The sequence below is a fragment of the Ctenocephalides felis genome, unplaced genomic scaffold, assembly GCF_003426905.1.
Source record: "Ctenocephalides felis isolate EL2017-DRISC unplaced genomic scaffold, ASM342690v1 CF-g0.4_SCAFFOLD_01886, whole genome shotgun sequence".
NCBI classification, from domain to species: domain Eukaryota; kingdom Metazoa; phylum Arthropoda; class Insecta; order Siphonaptera; family Pulicidae; genus Ctenocephalides; species Ctenocephalides felis.
Window position 1 is genome coordinate 185,417,261 of NW_020538040.1, and position 15,968 is coordinate 185,433,228.

Here is a 15,968-nt window from a genome sequence, read left to right on the forward strand (position 1 = left end):
TCTATTCGAATTATCTGTATGATGTCATAAATAAACACAGATACCCACACACACACGAATATATATATATATATATATATATATATATATATATAACATTGAGTGAATATAAAGAAGAATGCAATTTGCACATAATTTTAGTATATACTAAATATAGTGTATACTATCTACGGTTAAGTATTTTATTTTTAGTAAATAAAAAGAGATTTTTTGTTTGGCAACAAATTAATTTGAAAATTTAAATGTTTAGATTCGAAAAATAGGAAATATTTAATTTTGGATAATAGAATTGAAGGATCGTAAAAATGTATGTAATCAAAATGAAAAAATACATTTTAATTATATTTATATGTTATATATTGTTTTTGAATATATATATTTTAGATGTAATTAGTAGCACTTTCAGAATCTATATGAGTAAAATCATATTAATATTGTTTCCATTATATTTTCTAATTCAGATGTTTTACTATTATTTTTCTTTAACCGAATTAGATTTTCTAATTGATGTGTCACACTATTATTATAAGATTCTTAAAACTTATAAATTTGAATATTTATAATTATAATAACACATCAATGTGTTTTTTTTCAGTGTGCAACTTCATTATTCACGAAAGATGTGTGTCGCAGGTTGTGACACCATGCTACGGCGTAGCTCCCAGCTTGATCAAGGTAAGCGAATATATGTATATATATATATATATATATATATAATATATATATATATATATATTACAAATGTATTCTGAGTGGATAATAGATATTAATTTGGAAATATGAACAAACAACACTCTTTTTGCACTAATTTATTAAATAATAATTTTTACAAACGTTTCGAGACTAGGTTTGTCTCATCATCAGTGTGTTATAATTAAAAAAATTTTAAAATATGGAAATCTAAATTAGCATGTTGTGTTTTTCATTACAAGTCGTTCACTGCACGTTGCTCTTTTAATACCACTGTCTTCGGTATTCGTATTCTCTCCTACTTGAAAACCACTTGAAATTGTAACGTCACTCAATCAGATAGGAAAAAAAAAGGATTAGGGTCCAGTTGAAAAATAGATGTCGTTAGGAGAAAAAATATTCTATGATGAGATGGTTTGTTTATAAGATTTGTTATACATTGTTATAATTAAAAGTGTATGTACATCTATATATAAGCTACAAAGTATGAATGAGATTCAGGTATGTATCATGTAATATATTGGTATCTGTCCGTAAATTTACTGTGTTACTTGTATGGGCTATTAACATCGATTCTGCAATACTTCTTTTAAATAAATCTTGTTCATAATATAAAATGTGCGGATTATTGAAATCGAAGCTATGGCTGTTAGAGATAGCGTGGTCTACAAGTGTACTTTTTTGTTGAATGTTATTATTCTTACTTTGTTTGCTTTGTAATTCGTGCACTAATTTAATAAATTAGTGCAAAAAGAGTGTTGTTTGTTCATATTTCCAAATTAATATATATATATATATATATATATATATATATATTCAATAGATAAGTCCTGGATTTTTTCAATATTGATTGTTTCTTTTCCGAACAGTAAATCCAATAATAAAAAACAATTTGTTTTTTGAAGATGTTTAATAACGACGTTTCGGAACTAGATACGTTCCATCATCAGGTTTATTCTGTAATAATTTATATATCCATATCACTAATATTTTTTGTTAAAAACACTCCATTTTTTCGAGGATATTTGTAAATGTTGCGACTTCACAAGACTTTAACATCTTTAACAATTGGTTTATCATTTGAAAAATATCATAGTAAAAAACTTAACATACACAACTTAATTTTGATCATTTACTGTTATGCGACGAATTGTAGGCAAAATACATTTTATGCGTTCAATATGAGGTTTTATTATTTTTTATACAAAGTAATAATATATCAAATGTAATACTGAATTAAATTTTATCAAACGTTTTTTTTAAGATTAAGAAAAAAAGCATGAAGAATTGAATAATATTTTTACTTTTTTTAAATATTTGTATTTATAATATATCATTTTTGAATATTTATTTTTATAATGAATGTATTAGGATGCATTACTCATTATTTTTTATGATTATTAAACTTGGTTTTTGGCTTGGGTGCACTTTCTTTACAAGCAACAATATCATTTATTAGCTTGAAGCACTATGCCATCTAAATCGAATATAGTATATATTTTATTATTCTAATTCTCTAAATATAGTTTCAAATATCAGATTTTGCCAGGATTGGTTTAATCGTACAAATGCAATATTTTATCTATTTTACGAACAAGTTAAAGCTAAAAAATCTACAAATTATGATATACAAGACTGGGTATTTATGGTTTGAGTTTTTTCATAATATCATAATATAGCAAGGCCAGATTTGGAAATGAATATGTTCATTTGAATTTTAATTGCATAATCATGTCCTATTCAATGCGATGCTAGCAGGGGTGATTCAGTTTACGTAAACGCCTTGCTTCCCTTAGGACGAAGGCATTGAAAGCCTATCACTAACGATGATATGAGCATGTACGCAAATAAATCAGTATGCTAATTTTTCCTTTTGATATAATAAAAATCTTGTCATAATATTCAAAATCTAATCTAATAATCTATATGAGAAAAGCTTACCATCAAAATTACAATACTTAAATATAAATACTGCTCGCAACTATTGTTGGCGGGCTCGCCCGTAGGTAAGCGGTTAAGAGCGACGGGACTTGTTTCAGAGGTCCCGGGTTCGATACCCACTTCGAGCAGCCTGTTGTCAGGCAGCAGTGACAATGATTTTCACTTGGAAATATAGATCGCAATATGTTTCCAAGTGAAAATAGCCCTTGCCCAGCATTGCTGCACCAATAAAAAGTCAGCCCTATTAGTTAATTCTAATAACAAAAATCATCAAATATGGACGGATTAACCATTGGGTTACCATCTGAAAATACGAAGTGAAGAGAAGTTTTAGCCCAACAGCTCATAGGACGTAAGGTTCTGATTGCTGTTAAAAATATAATAAAAAAAAATAAAACTATTGTTGGCAATGTATTCGAGTTCCAAGAAACTAGTTTTTAATTTATTTTATTTTTTGTTTACAGAATCCGGTCGCACATTGCTGGTCGGAGCCGATGCAACATCGCAAAAAATATTACTGCACAGTTTGCCGAAAAAGAATCGATGAAACACTCCACCCACATTGCATGAGTGAGTTTAAAATGAATTATTTGTTCAAAATAAAAACTTATGTTTCCTATTTATTACCATGATAATTTGAATGTTCAGTTTGTGAATACTACGTGCACACGGAATGTTTGGACTTCGCCGTGGCGGATTGCAAAGAGAACGCAACTTACCTGCCTGGCAAGGAGCTGTCTGCTGTTAAGCACCAGCACCACTGGCGGGAGGGCAATCTGCCGCCGAACTCTAAATGCGCGGCTTGCAAGAAAACATGTTGGAATTCTGAATGCCTGACCGGGTATCGATGCGAATGGTGCGGCGTAACGGTAAGTCACTTAGTCACTATTTATTTTATAACATTCAGCTTACTGACATCGGTTAAGAGCAACAGGACTTGTTTCAGAGGTCCCGGGTTCGATACCCACTTCGAACAGCCTGTTGTCAGGCAACATTGACAACGATTTTCACTTGGAAATATACATAGCAATATGTTTCCAAGTGAAAATAGCCCTCACCCGGCATTGTTGCACCATACTTGCTCTATTACAGAGATTGTAATAAAAATTTATCATACAGAGATGTGACAACTGTTTGGGTTGCCATCAGTAATAAAACAAACGTAGTTTGTAAGATCTTACTCACAACAGCTCATAGAACCCATAAGTTCTGATCGCTGTTCAAATAAAATTTAAAAAAAAGCTTACTGACATATTAATTATAAAGTGATTCATACAATTAACCTAAAGCTATGCCCAGTAGGTTGACAGGTCTTTGAAAAATCAAGTGCTTCATTTCCAAAGCGAGAGAAGTTGCATAATTAATATCGCTTTTTATATTATTAACTTTCCGAAGGAGAGGTTTATGTTTTCATAAAAAAAAACGATTCGCTAATTTTATGTTTTCTCCACATTTCAAGCCATTCTGAATCGAATAAGACCAAATTTGGGAAAAGTAAGCGCGTGTGAGTGTGTGAACAGATTTTTTACCTTAAATCGACGTTTTCTCAAAAACGGCTAGACCCAAAAAGCCATTCGATGTATCTCTATGAGGACTAGCGTTTATCAATTTTGCCCGAAGATCAGTCAAGCCGTTTTTTTGTAAATAGCAGAAAAGTGAAAAAATTTTCGTCCACGTTTTAGCCCGCATATTCTGAATCGATTTCGAGAATTTAAAAACCGTTCGAAAGATATTGGTTGGGAATCGTGCTTATGAGTTTTTGGTAAATTGGCCAGGACGTTTTCTTGTAATAAAGTGTTAAAAAAAATTTTCGACGATTTTTATGATTTTTTTTTACGGTAGATACCATACTCTTATAGATCATACTAAAATATGACGGCCCTATTAAACGACTGGTTTAATTTTGAAAATTTGTCAAAGTTTGCCAGAATTAGTATCGTTTTTTTTGGCGTTTGTCAAAATTAGAACTTTGATCGACGTTTGCTCAAAAACGCCTGAACCGATTCAAAAATTTAAAAGCCAATCGATGTATTTCGATGTAGGTTATCTTTTCTCAGTTTTGTGCGACGATAGGCTGTGTCGTTTCTTTGTAAATAGCAGAAAAGAGATAAAGCAGAATTTTAAATCGATTTTAAAAAATGAAAAATTGTTTGAAAGATATCGGTTGGAAATGATACTGATTAGTTTTAGGTAAAAATCTACCGAGCCGTTTTCTTGAAATTATCTGTTCAAAAAAATTACGATTTTTATGAACTTTTTTTGGCAATAGATACCATGGTCTTATAAAACATGCTGAAATGTTACGGCCCTATGACAAATAGTTCAATGTTAAAAATTCATCAAAGTTTGAGAAAATATTGTAGTCAAAATTTGTGTCAAAAGTTGCTTTTGTGATGTGATGAGTCAAATAATATCAATTCATTAAAATTGCTGTTAATTTAAATGTGCTTGAGAAAATTCTATTCGAAATTGCAATGTCTAGATTTAATTGAAAGCCATAACTTTATTTTTGAAATGACCAGTTGAAAATTTTATCTAAATATCTAATTTTCAATTTTGATTGATTAAGTAAATTCTTGCACATTTTGTTTTCATACGACTTGCCTTAAGGCTAAATGCCACTTTCAACAAGTTTTTTCAACTTGATCACGCCATTTTAAATTATCATTTATTTCGATCATCCTTTTTTACTTCTTTTATTTCAATATTACTGATTAATTTTTTAATTCTGTCTTTTTTTATTTTTAATTAATGTACATATTTAGTTTTTTATACTTATAGTTAATTTATTTTTCATAAAATATATAATTTTTGTTGTATAATTTTTAAATTATCATTAATTTTGTCAGTGTCCTCTTCGTACACTATATTTTTACCTATTAATTTAGTTTCTTTAAATTATTTATATATAATAATATTTTTTTTATTATTTGGTTTTGGCTTCTTCATTTACTTGTATAGTTCATATTTTTTGTAATTACCATTACTATTTTTATTATTAATAACTTTTCGAAAAATAAGTTTATATTTATTTTATTATTATTTACTTATTATTATTTCATGTTTTCTCAACGTTTTAAGCCATTCTGAATGAAACCAAATTTGGAAAATATATGTGTGTGTGTGTGTGAACAGATTTTCTGCCGTAAATCGGCGTTTTCTCAAAAACGGCTGAACCGATTTCAAAAATTCAAAAGCCATTTGTTGTATCTCGATAAGAATTATCGTTTCTCAGTTTCATGCGACGATCGGCCGAGCCGTTTTTTTGTAATTTGGAAAAAAGTGCTAAATTTTTGTTCACATTTAAGCTCATACTACTGAGATCAATTTTAAAAAATCAAAAACTGTTTGAAAGATATTAGTTGAGAATGATACTGATTAGTTTTAGGTGAAAATCTACTGAGCCATTTTCTTGTGATTGACTTTTGAAAAAAAATTTAAGACGATTTTTAAGGAACTTTTTTTGGCAATATATATCATGGTCTTATAGAACTTACTGAAATCTTACGGCTTTGCGACAAGTAGTTTAATTTTTAAAATTCATCAAAGTTTGAGAAAATGAGTAGTTTTTTTGACGTTTGTTAAAATTAAAATTAGACGATTTACTTGGTATAACGATAGAGTTCTTGGTCTTAATGAACATACTAAATCATTAAATTTCTACGGAAACTGGTTCAAATATAGAAAGTATTGATTTTTGAAAATTTTCTTTAAGAAAATACTCCGAGTTAACGTGTTCGTTCGTTTTCAAATATTTATAAAAATGATTTGTTTATTTTTTATTGATTAAGTTGATTATTTACACATATCGGGAAGTTTGCCTCAAGGCAAAATACCAATACCAACTAGTTTTTATTATAATTATTGTTGCTATTATTATTTTTATTGATATATGTGGGTTGCGATTTTTTTTGATACATTTTCAAATTTATCGTTTTAGTGGAAACACTATTCCTTATTTTTTATTGTATTTCAATAAAAATGGTCTAATGTTACTTGATGTTTCATTAACCATTGTAACAAAATTGAAAATAAAAATTATATATGTATAATAAATATAACATGTGGTGATGTTTATCAACCTTCACCGATTATAGTAGCTCCATACATATAACTCGCACTCGCAATCGCAATTATAAAGAGAGTATAGTGTTAAGTTAAAGATTGTAACAACAGTAGGGTTGTTGCCGTCGAAACATTTCGATAAGAACTATTGTGTATTGTATTAGTCGCGTCAGTTGAGTGTTTTTGCATTTTTATGACCGTTATGCAATAATTCGTTGACTATACACATTGTAAGACAATATTGATTTTCTGTGTGGCCTCTTTAAAATCAACGCTTAGATGTGCCGAACCGTCCGCCCAAATGCGAAGCACATTGTGGAATTACACTAGAAATAGAGTGGAATCCCAGTGTGAATAATGTTTGTTTCAATTTCAATGCTATAGCTTAAGTGCTTCATGCTCATGCATTTCTCCAATTCTGCATTTCTGCATTTCTACTCTCACGATCAGATTTTCTACGCGTTATGGAAAAAATAACTAGGACGTCGAGCACGCGTCCTGTGTAAATTACGAATTACAATTATACGACGGATTAGATTTTTTTTTTTTGTACAAACACATGGATGGTAAATGTAGTATAACTAGTGGTGCATGGCATAGTGCCTTGAAGCAAATTGCTGAAACTTTTCGTACGGTAATTTTTTTTTTTGAAAACTGAATAGAGTTTTGAGAATTTTTAAATTATTGAAAAAAAAGAACTTTTTTGAAAATATTGTATTTTTTATTTTTCGAAATATTCTGGAAACTTTAATTTTTTTTTAAGCAATCGCGCTGCGTAGCGAAATATCAAAGAGCCTAATAAAATATCTGATATTTTGATGTGCATATATTTAATGATCATTTTTGACCGCCAAAGGGCTTTTTTAACTTCTCGTAGGGTAAGTTATTGTAATGGGCCGAAAATTGAAATTAAAAATTTTTATATTTCTCGACGTTTTGAAGGTTTCAGAACATTTTGGCATACCTCAGAAAAAATGGATGTGTGTGTGTATGTATGTATGGATACAAATTTTCAGTCACGTTTTCGGGCGCACGGATCAACCGATTTGAATGGCTCAAAAAACATTCGATTCCTATTGATAGGAGGATGTGCTGATTAGTTTTTGGCAAAGGCAGGTCCGGCAGTTACGGAGATAAAGAGCAAATAGTGCAGAAAATGGAAATCGAGTTTTTGAGAGAACGAAGCATCCGATTTGAATGATTGGGAGAAGTGTTTATTGGCAAAGGCAGGCCCAGCCATTTCGAAGATACTGAGCTAAATGTGTAAAAAATGTTAGTTTTTGAAAGAACTAAGCGTCCGACTTAAATGATTTAAAGAACTTTCTGCTTGTCTTAACAAAATAATTGATTTTGGAAAAAAAAATTGTTTCAACTTTTTTTTTTCTAATATTTTTTTGTATATCGAAAATAATTCAGATTTTATTTTTAATTCTGACTATGGTTCTAATATACTTTAAACAAATAATTTTAACTTTGCAATTTAGTTTATATAATTCTTATAAATATTAGACAATGTTACAATATTAATAATAATTTATTTGAAAACATTCAGTATTCCTCGAACATTTCGTTACGGTATGGAAAGTTCCAGCAATTTGCCTTAAGGCACAATGCCATACACTCCACTAGTTACTTTTATTATTGGAACTCCAAAATCGCTGGATCAAAAATTTAATCAGTTTTTTATTCCGTCAATACAAGTGAAATGTTTTTTGAATCATTCAAATCGGACGCTCCGTTACCTCAAAAACTGAAAAACCACTTCTGGCACTTTTTGTCGCGTATCTTCGAAACAGTTGGACCTGCCTTTGCCAAAAACTAATCAGCACATATTCCTTTCAATAAAAATCGAAATGGTCAATGAAAAATTGTATCCGCGCATTCATATACATACATGCATACATACATACACACACACATACATCAATTTGCCAAAATGTTCAAAGGACTTTGAAATGTGAATATATATAACATTTTTTATTGTAGATTTTTTTTTTGCGATTACCCTACGGGAAGTTAAAAATATATTACATTGTATATAATACATTTTTAATATAATATAATAAATACATATTTAATGATTTTTTAATTTCTGTACTAATAGCCTTTTTTCCTTTGGAAAAATTTTCTTTCAATTATTTTATTCAACGTTTCGGGGATGTTCAACTTCATCAGATAAATAAAATAAATTTTAAATTAGCTTGTCCTTGATTCATTAAAGTTGAAAATGATTATTTGAAAATTATATATTGTGATAATAATTATTTTCTTTTTTGGGGAATATAAAATAATTTACCTAGAAAGTGTAAAAAATTGAAAAATAAAATTAACTTTGAGTCAGTGATTTAAAATAAACTTATCGGTCAATTATCAATTACATAAGTGTAAAAAACTGTCGTAGATAACGATTATAAATAAAAATAGAGTTGCAATCGGATTTTTGAAAGTTGCAAATTAATTTAAGTGCTTAAATTTTATTGTATTACATATTTAATTTTAAATTTAAATTTTATTGCATTACTGTGTCTTGGATTTTTACTGTGCAAGATATTTTTTCTTGGTTCGGCGTTTAAAATTACTAGTTTGTCAAAGATAATATTGTGATAATGTGATTATATGTGATTAATCAGTTTTATTTTATTTTTATATATAATATATATTAACAGTTGATAAAGGATATCAGTCGTACAAAATCGATCCCATGTTGGTGTTACATCTTTCAATTAATGCCAATGGTTCAAATAATAAATAATAAACTATTAAATATTTTATTTAAAAAATAGTCCAGCATTATCAAAAAAACAATTAACATTATCTTCAAAATTTTTAACCACAAACAAAAAGTTACTTGATATCAATTACTACACAAATTTAAACCGTTTAAACCAGTGAAAATAGAAATTAATAATACCGTAAATTGACTTCGATATTATTTATGTTTTGGACAAATATTTCTATATTCTATTATAATCATTATATAATTTATTATTATTTTTGCTTTTAATAATTATTTATTGAAATTGAAAAAAAACTTTGTCACTAATGATGAACCCCAAAATTTAAATAAAAGAAAAGAAAGAACTACATGTTAAAAATTACATTCATAAATAATTTTCTAAAACGTATTTTCTAATTTTCAGGTGCATGGCGGTTGTCGTGTGTCACTGGGATCGGATTGTCAATTCGGGAACCTGCAGGCGATATATTTGCCTCCTCATGCAGTCAGCATCCCTCGTACGGAGGTGCCTATGGAGGCCATTATTGGCGTGCAGGTTCGGCCGCGGGGCGGACTTACGCGGGACTATAGCTGTCGTACGTAACCATTATAATAATAATAATAATAATAATAATAAATCGATAGAATATTCACTGTTTTATACACTTTTATGCATTTTCTTTTCCAAACTTGTGCTCCCATGCTCCCTGGCCCTGCGCTTCAGCTATCAGTTTTCTGCAGTTTCACTTTTCGCTTCTTCACAATCGTTTTAGTCTTTTTATTTTACCTTCACCTTCGATGACGTCATGTAGGAGGATTTTTTTGTACAAAGGATCCGATCCAGTTGCCTTTCTTAATATTAGTTTTAATAATTGTTAACTAAGTTTAGTTTTAATAATTGTGTTAAAGTTCTTTGTTTGCCCACTCTTTTCAGTACTTCTTCATTGGTTATCTTATCTGTCCACATTATCTTTCCTATTCCTCTCCAGCTCAGCACTGCAATTTTAAACTCTCCAGATTGTTAGAGTGCATGTCTCTGATCCGTACAGGGCTGTGCTCCAGGCATAACATTTTATTATCTCCTTTGCAAGTCGAGACTCGTATCTTTTTCTTGCAGTATTCGTTTCTTAAATGTTGGAAATGATCCACATCTTTCAATTATCGATTTCCTACCTTAGTGGCTTATCTCGTTTCAAGTAATCAATATATATTTCTAATTATGTATTCTCTGATGATACATATCTATTAGGGTTTGTCGGTTTTCAAAAACCGGTTTTTGGCGAAAATTATGGAATTTGAAAACCGGTTTTTAGTGAAAAAAGTCTATATATTAATTTAGATTTTTATACCAGTGTACACATTAATTTAAATCAGTGTGACTTCTTCTTGAAATAAGTAACTTCCTCTACTCAAACTTAAAAAAAAGAATTTTAAACTCTAGAAATCATAAATTAAAGAACAAAAAACTTAGAATTATTATATCAGGCTTTAAAAACAATTAAGCATAATTTGTGCAAGTATAAGAGTATTTTCTTTTTCAAGAAATTTTGTGAGTAAACAAACGATTCGTCTAAGTAGCAATTTAATAGACGTTCCTAGTTTTTTGAAATCATATTTTATTAAACAAAAAAAACAATTAGAATGTTTAAAATTGATTAATTAAAATCGCTCGGAACAGACGATATACGAGTTTAGCTTAATTGTTTTTAAAACTAAAGTTGATATTAACAAGTATGTTTCAGCATGTATATAATACTTATTACTTTTTTTGAATTTAATGAATTTTTAATGAATTATTTAAAAATGTATTATTTTGATTTATTCGAAAACTTTCCTTTCACTATCATGAAAATATTTTTATTCTTATATGTGAAAATAATGCATGAATAACGAATAATTATTTTCAAAGTTATTTAATCAAGATAAACTATTATTTTTTAGTTCTACTAATTAAAATTAAAATAATTTTGTTTACTATCTATAAAGTTGAACAATAAATAAATTTGTCAAATACTGCTCTAAATTACACTAAATTTGCGGATAAATTACATAATATTCGAGCAAAAAATTATTTTCTATATAAAATTCGAAAACCGGTTAAAACCGGTTTTTTAGTCAAATTAAAATTCAAAACCCGGTTTTCTGAAATGTCGGTTTTTGTATAAACCCTAATATCTATTTTTGCAGCTCGAAGTATTTCAGAAGAATTCAGCAGTGGGGACGCAGCGAGGTATCGCGATGAAGAAATTAGTTCATCATCAGGTATAATACTAAATGAATACATTAGATTCTCTGTTTGGATAAAATATTATTGTTAATTATTTGTAGTCAAAACAGATGCGGGACATAATCGTGATTCTAAATGCGATAAGGGTAAAGAGAAGGAGGACAAAGATGAAGGTTTGTCATTAATAAATAACACTGCAGTATGATGAATTTCTAACTGTAAAATATGTATTATTCTTTTGCAGAAGTGATCAAAGTATTTGACGGCAATTGTTCACTCCGACGTCGAATATTTCGCACGATATCTGTGTCCCGTACAGCATCAGCCGAGACTCTCCTGCTGGCCTCCCTACGTGCTTTTCACATTGGCAAAGAACCCAGTGAGTTTTATTTGACGGACCTTTACGCCGGCGACGATGTTCGCGTTCAGGATCCTTTGCCGGTTACTACACTGCAACGTGTCGAAGGAAAACGGCCAGCCGTTTTTCTTCGATTCAGGTAAATAATAATTTTAACTAGTTGGTATTGGTATTTTCCCTTGAGGGAAGTTACATGAACTTCCCGATATGTGTAAATAATCGACTTAATCAATAAATAATAAGTTAATTTATGAGTGATTAGAAGTATTCCGAGTGGATTTATTACACATCATTGCAAACGAACAAACACGTTAACTGGGAGTACTTTCTAAAAGCAAATTTTCAAAAATCAATAATTTTTATAATTGAACCAGTTTCCATAAGACTTTAATGGTTTACTATGTTCAAGACCAAGTACACTATCGTTATACCAACTAAATCATCTAATTTTACTTTTAATAAACGTCAAAAAACTACTCATTTTCTCAAACTTTGATGAATTTTTAAAATTAAACTACTACTTGTCGTAAGGCCGTAATAATTCAATAAGTTCTATAAGACCATGATATATATCGCCAAAAAAAGTTCCATAAAAATCGGCCTAATTTTTTTTTCAACAGTTAATTCCAAGAAAACGGGTCGGTAGATTTTCACCTAAAACTAATCAGTATCATTCCCAACTAATATCTTTCGAACAGTTTTTGATTTTTTAAAATCGGTTCGGTAGTATGAGCTTAAATGTGGACGAAAAGTTTAACACTTTTTTCCAAATTACAAAGAAACGGCTCGGCCGATCGTCGCACAAAACTGAGAAACGACAATCCTCATCGAGATACATCAAATTCTTTTTAAATATCTGAAATCGGTTCAGGCGTTTTTGAGCATACGTCGATGAAAGTTCTAATTTTGACAAATGCCAAAAAGGCCATACTAATTTTTGCAAACTTTGACGAATTTTTAAAGCTAAACCAGTTGTCGTAGAGCCGTAATATTTTAGTATGATCTAGAACGCTATGGTATCTAGTCTTAGCGTCAAAAAAATAATCATAAAAATTGTCGATTTTTTTTTTAAACATTATTACAAGAAAACGGCCTGGCCGATCTTTACCAAAAACTTATCAGCACGATTCCCAACCAATATCTTTCGAACGGTTTTTGAATTTTCAAAATCGATTCAGAATTGCGGGCTAAAACGTAGACGAAAATTTTTTTACTTTTCTGCGATTTATAAAGAAACGGCTTGGCCGAACGTCGCACAAAATTGACAAGCAATAGTCCTCATCGAGATACATCGAGTGGCCTTTAAATCGTGTATATCATACTAATCATCCAGATGGCACAGCTCACGGGGGTACAGCTGTATTAATAAAATCTAATATATCTCACTATGAACTTGAAAAATATAATAAAGATTACTTGCAAGCAACATCCATCAAAGTACAAACGTCATCTTTTGCAATAACAATTTCTGCCGTATATTGTCCTCCACGTCATACAATCAGTAATATACAATTTTCTGAATTCTTTGAATCTCTTGGAAATAAGTTTATAGTTGGTGGAGATTTTAACAGTAAACACACATTTTGGGGATCAAGACTGATTAATCCAAAGGAAGAAACTGTATGAAGTTATTGTGCAACAAAACTATGGTACTCTTTCCACGGGCACTCCGACTTACTGGCCAACTGACCCAATAAAGAAGCCCGATTTATTGGATTTCTTCATAAGGAAAGGCTTAAACTCTAGGTACACAGAAGTTCATTCAAGCTACGATCTCTCTTCAGATCACTCACCTATAACTGCTACTATCTGTGTTCTTCTTATCAATGTTTGTAAACCTTATAGACTTCATTCGAGAAAAACAAACTGGGAACTATACCGCTGCAAAATAGAAAACAATACTGATCTCAAAATTAGTCTTAAACTCATCGGAATTGACTCAGCTATTGACAATTTTAATAAAACTCTTCATGATGCTGCTTTAACTGCTACTCCAGAAACAATAGTTCAACAGATCAACCTCTATCTTTTGAAATTAAAAATTTAATCTCAGAGAAAAGGAAAGCAAGACGTAGTGGCAGTCAACTCACTTTCATCAGATAAGAACATATACAATAACTTAAGCAATAAACTAAAATCCAGATTGAAAGAATTTCTAACCAAAACTTCAACAATTACGTATCAAACCTAAATAGATTTGATACTCAATCTGGAAACCAATTAAAAACAAATTAAAACCACGTATTCAAATCCGCCTGTTAGATGGGATGACAGCAATCACCTATCTTGGGCTAGGAGTGATGCAGAAAAAGCTAATTTATTTGCTCATTATTTAAGTACAGTTTTCAAACCGAACCCAGATTACTCAACGCAGCGGACCTTAACTCAAATATGATTCTTCTCACAACTCAATGAACAGTATAAAGTTCTTTTCATTAAAGATTATAATTGAAGAAATTAGTAAACTAAAAAATAATAAATCTCCAGGTTACGATTTAGTTACGGCAAAAATGTTGAAAGACTGCCAAAGAGGGATTCATCCTTCTAACGTATATATTCAACTCAATAATTAGATTAAATTATTGGCCAACTCTCTACAAAACATCTGTAGTAAAAATGATCCATAAAAGCGGAAAAGATCCTTATAGGTTACCTCATATAGACCAATCACCTTCTACCAATTGTTTCAAAAGTGCTCGAAAACTCCTGCTTCAACATATCTTAACTAGCGCGAATATATTTCCAGAACATCATTTTGGCTTTCGGAGTCAACACTCCACAATCAACAGTGCCACAGAATCGTAAGAGTCATCGCAATACTTTCGAGGCCAACAATTCTGTTCTGCATCTTTTCTGATGTGAGCCAGCTTTCGATAAGGTGTGGCACAAGGGACTTTTACTGAAGATTAGATCGCTACTTCCATGTGGTTATTATAATATTCTAGAATCTTATCTCGCCAAGGAAATTCAAAGTAACGGGTCAACACTGAACCTCAATATCTCATCAGATTGAGGCAGGATTCCACAAGGCAGTGTTTTAGCGCCATTTTTATATATCCTCTTCACTAGTGATTTTCCAACTTTACAATCAACCACAACAGCTACATTTGCTGACGACATAGCAATTCTTTCGACACATGCTGATGCATCTAAGGCTACGCTAATTTTACAAAGGCATCTAAATGTTATAGAGGAGTGGACAAAAAAATGGAGAATAAAAATAAATGAGAGCAAGTCTAGTCATATAACATTTACACTGACAAGACAACATGCCCAGGAGTACATTTTTTATGGCCAAGCAATTCCAAGCACCGAATGCGTCAAATACTTAGGTATGCATTTAGATCGCAGGCTCACGTGGAAGGACCATATTCGCGCCAAATTAAAGACTATAAAATTAGAACCGCTGAACTATACTGGCTACTGGGACGCAAGTCAATTTTGTCGATTGACAATAAACTTCTAATTTACAAGGCATAATAAACCCATATGGACTTATGGCATTGAATTGTGGAGCTGTGCAAGCAAATCCAATATAGCGTTAATGCAACGTGCCCAATCGAAAATATTGAGGCAGATTACTGATGCTCCGTGGTTTGTTAGTAACAAAACTTTACACGACGATCTTCATATTGATTTTATAAACAAAATAATACAAATCAACAGTATAAAACACTTTCAAAAACTACAACATCATTCAAACAATATAGTCACTCAGCTTCTTGAGACATCAACTTCAAGAAGACTGAAGAAGAAGCTGCCCGAAGATATATGGAGGAACCATAGAACTACCACAACCTTATATAAACAGAATAATTGAATCATTTATTGATCCGATAAATGTATATGTGTGTTTACAAGTGTGTGTGTATGGTGTGTGAGTGAATGACATAAGCCAAATAGCTCATAGAATAGTTATGTATTCTGATTGCTATTGAAAATAAAAATTAAAAAAAAAAAAAAAAAAAAAA

General features: G+C 30.5%; 1 protein-coding gene across 1 annotated transcript in view; it reads left to right on the forward strand.

The window, feature by feature from the left end:
* Positions 1–413: 413 nt before the first annotated feature.
* LOC113376391 (diacylglycerol kinase theta-like) overlaps positions 414–15,968 on the forward strand; it is a 31,356-nt gene continuing 15,801 nt past the window's right edge. The window contains exons 1-9 of the mRNA XM_026616295.1: positions 414–417; positions 596–675; positions 3,096–3,201; positions 3,280–3,500; positions 9,837–10,008; positions 11,600–11,674; positions 11,741–11,812; positions 11,884–12,136; positions 13,609–13,825. Coding sequence (XP_026472080.1) covers positions 414–417; positions 596–675; positions 3,096–3,201; positions 3,280–3,500; positions 9,837–10,008; positions 11,600–11,674; positions 11,741–11,812; positions 11,884–12,136; positions 13,609–13,825 — 1,200 coding nt within the window. The remainder of the gene's footprint in view (positions 418–595; positions 676–3,095; positions 3,202–3,279; positions 3,501–9,836; positions 10,009–11,599; positions 11,675–11,740; positions 11,813–11,883; positions 12,137–13,608; positions 13,826–15,968) is intronic.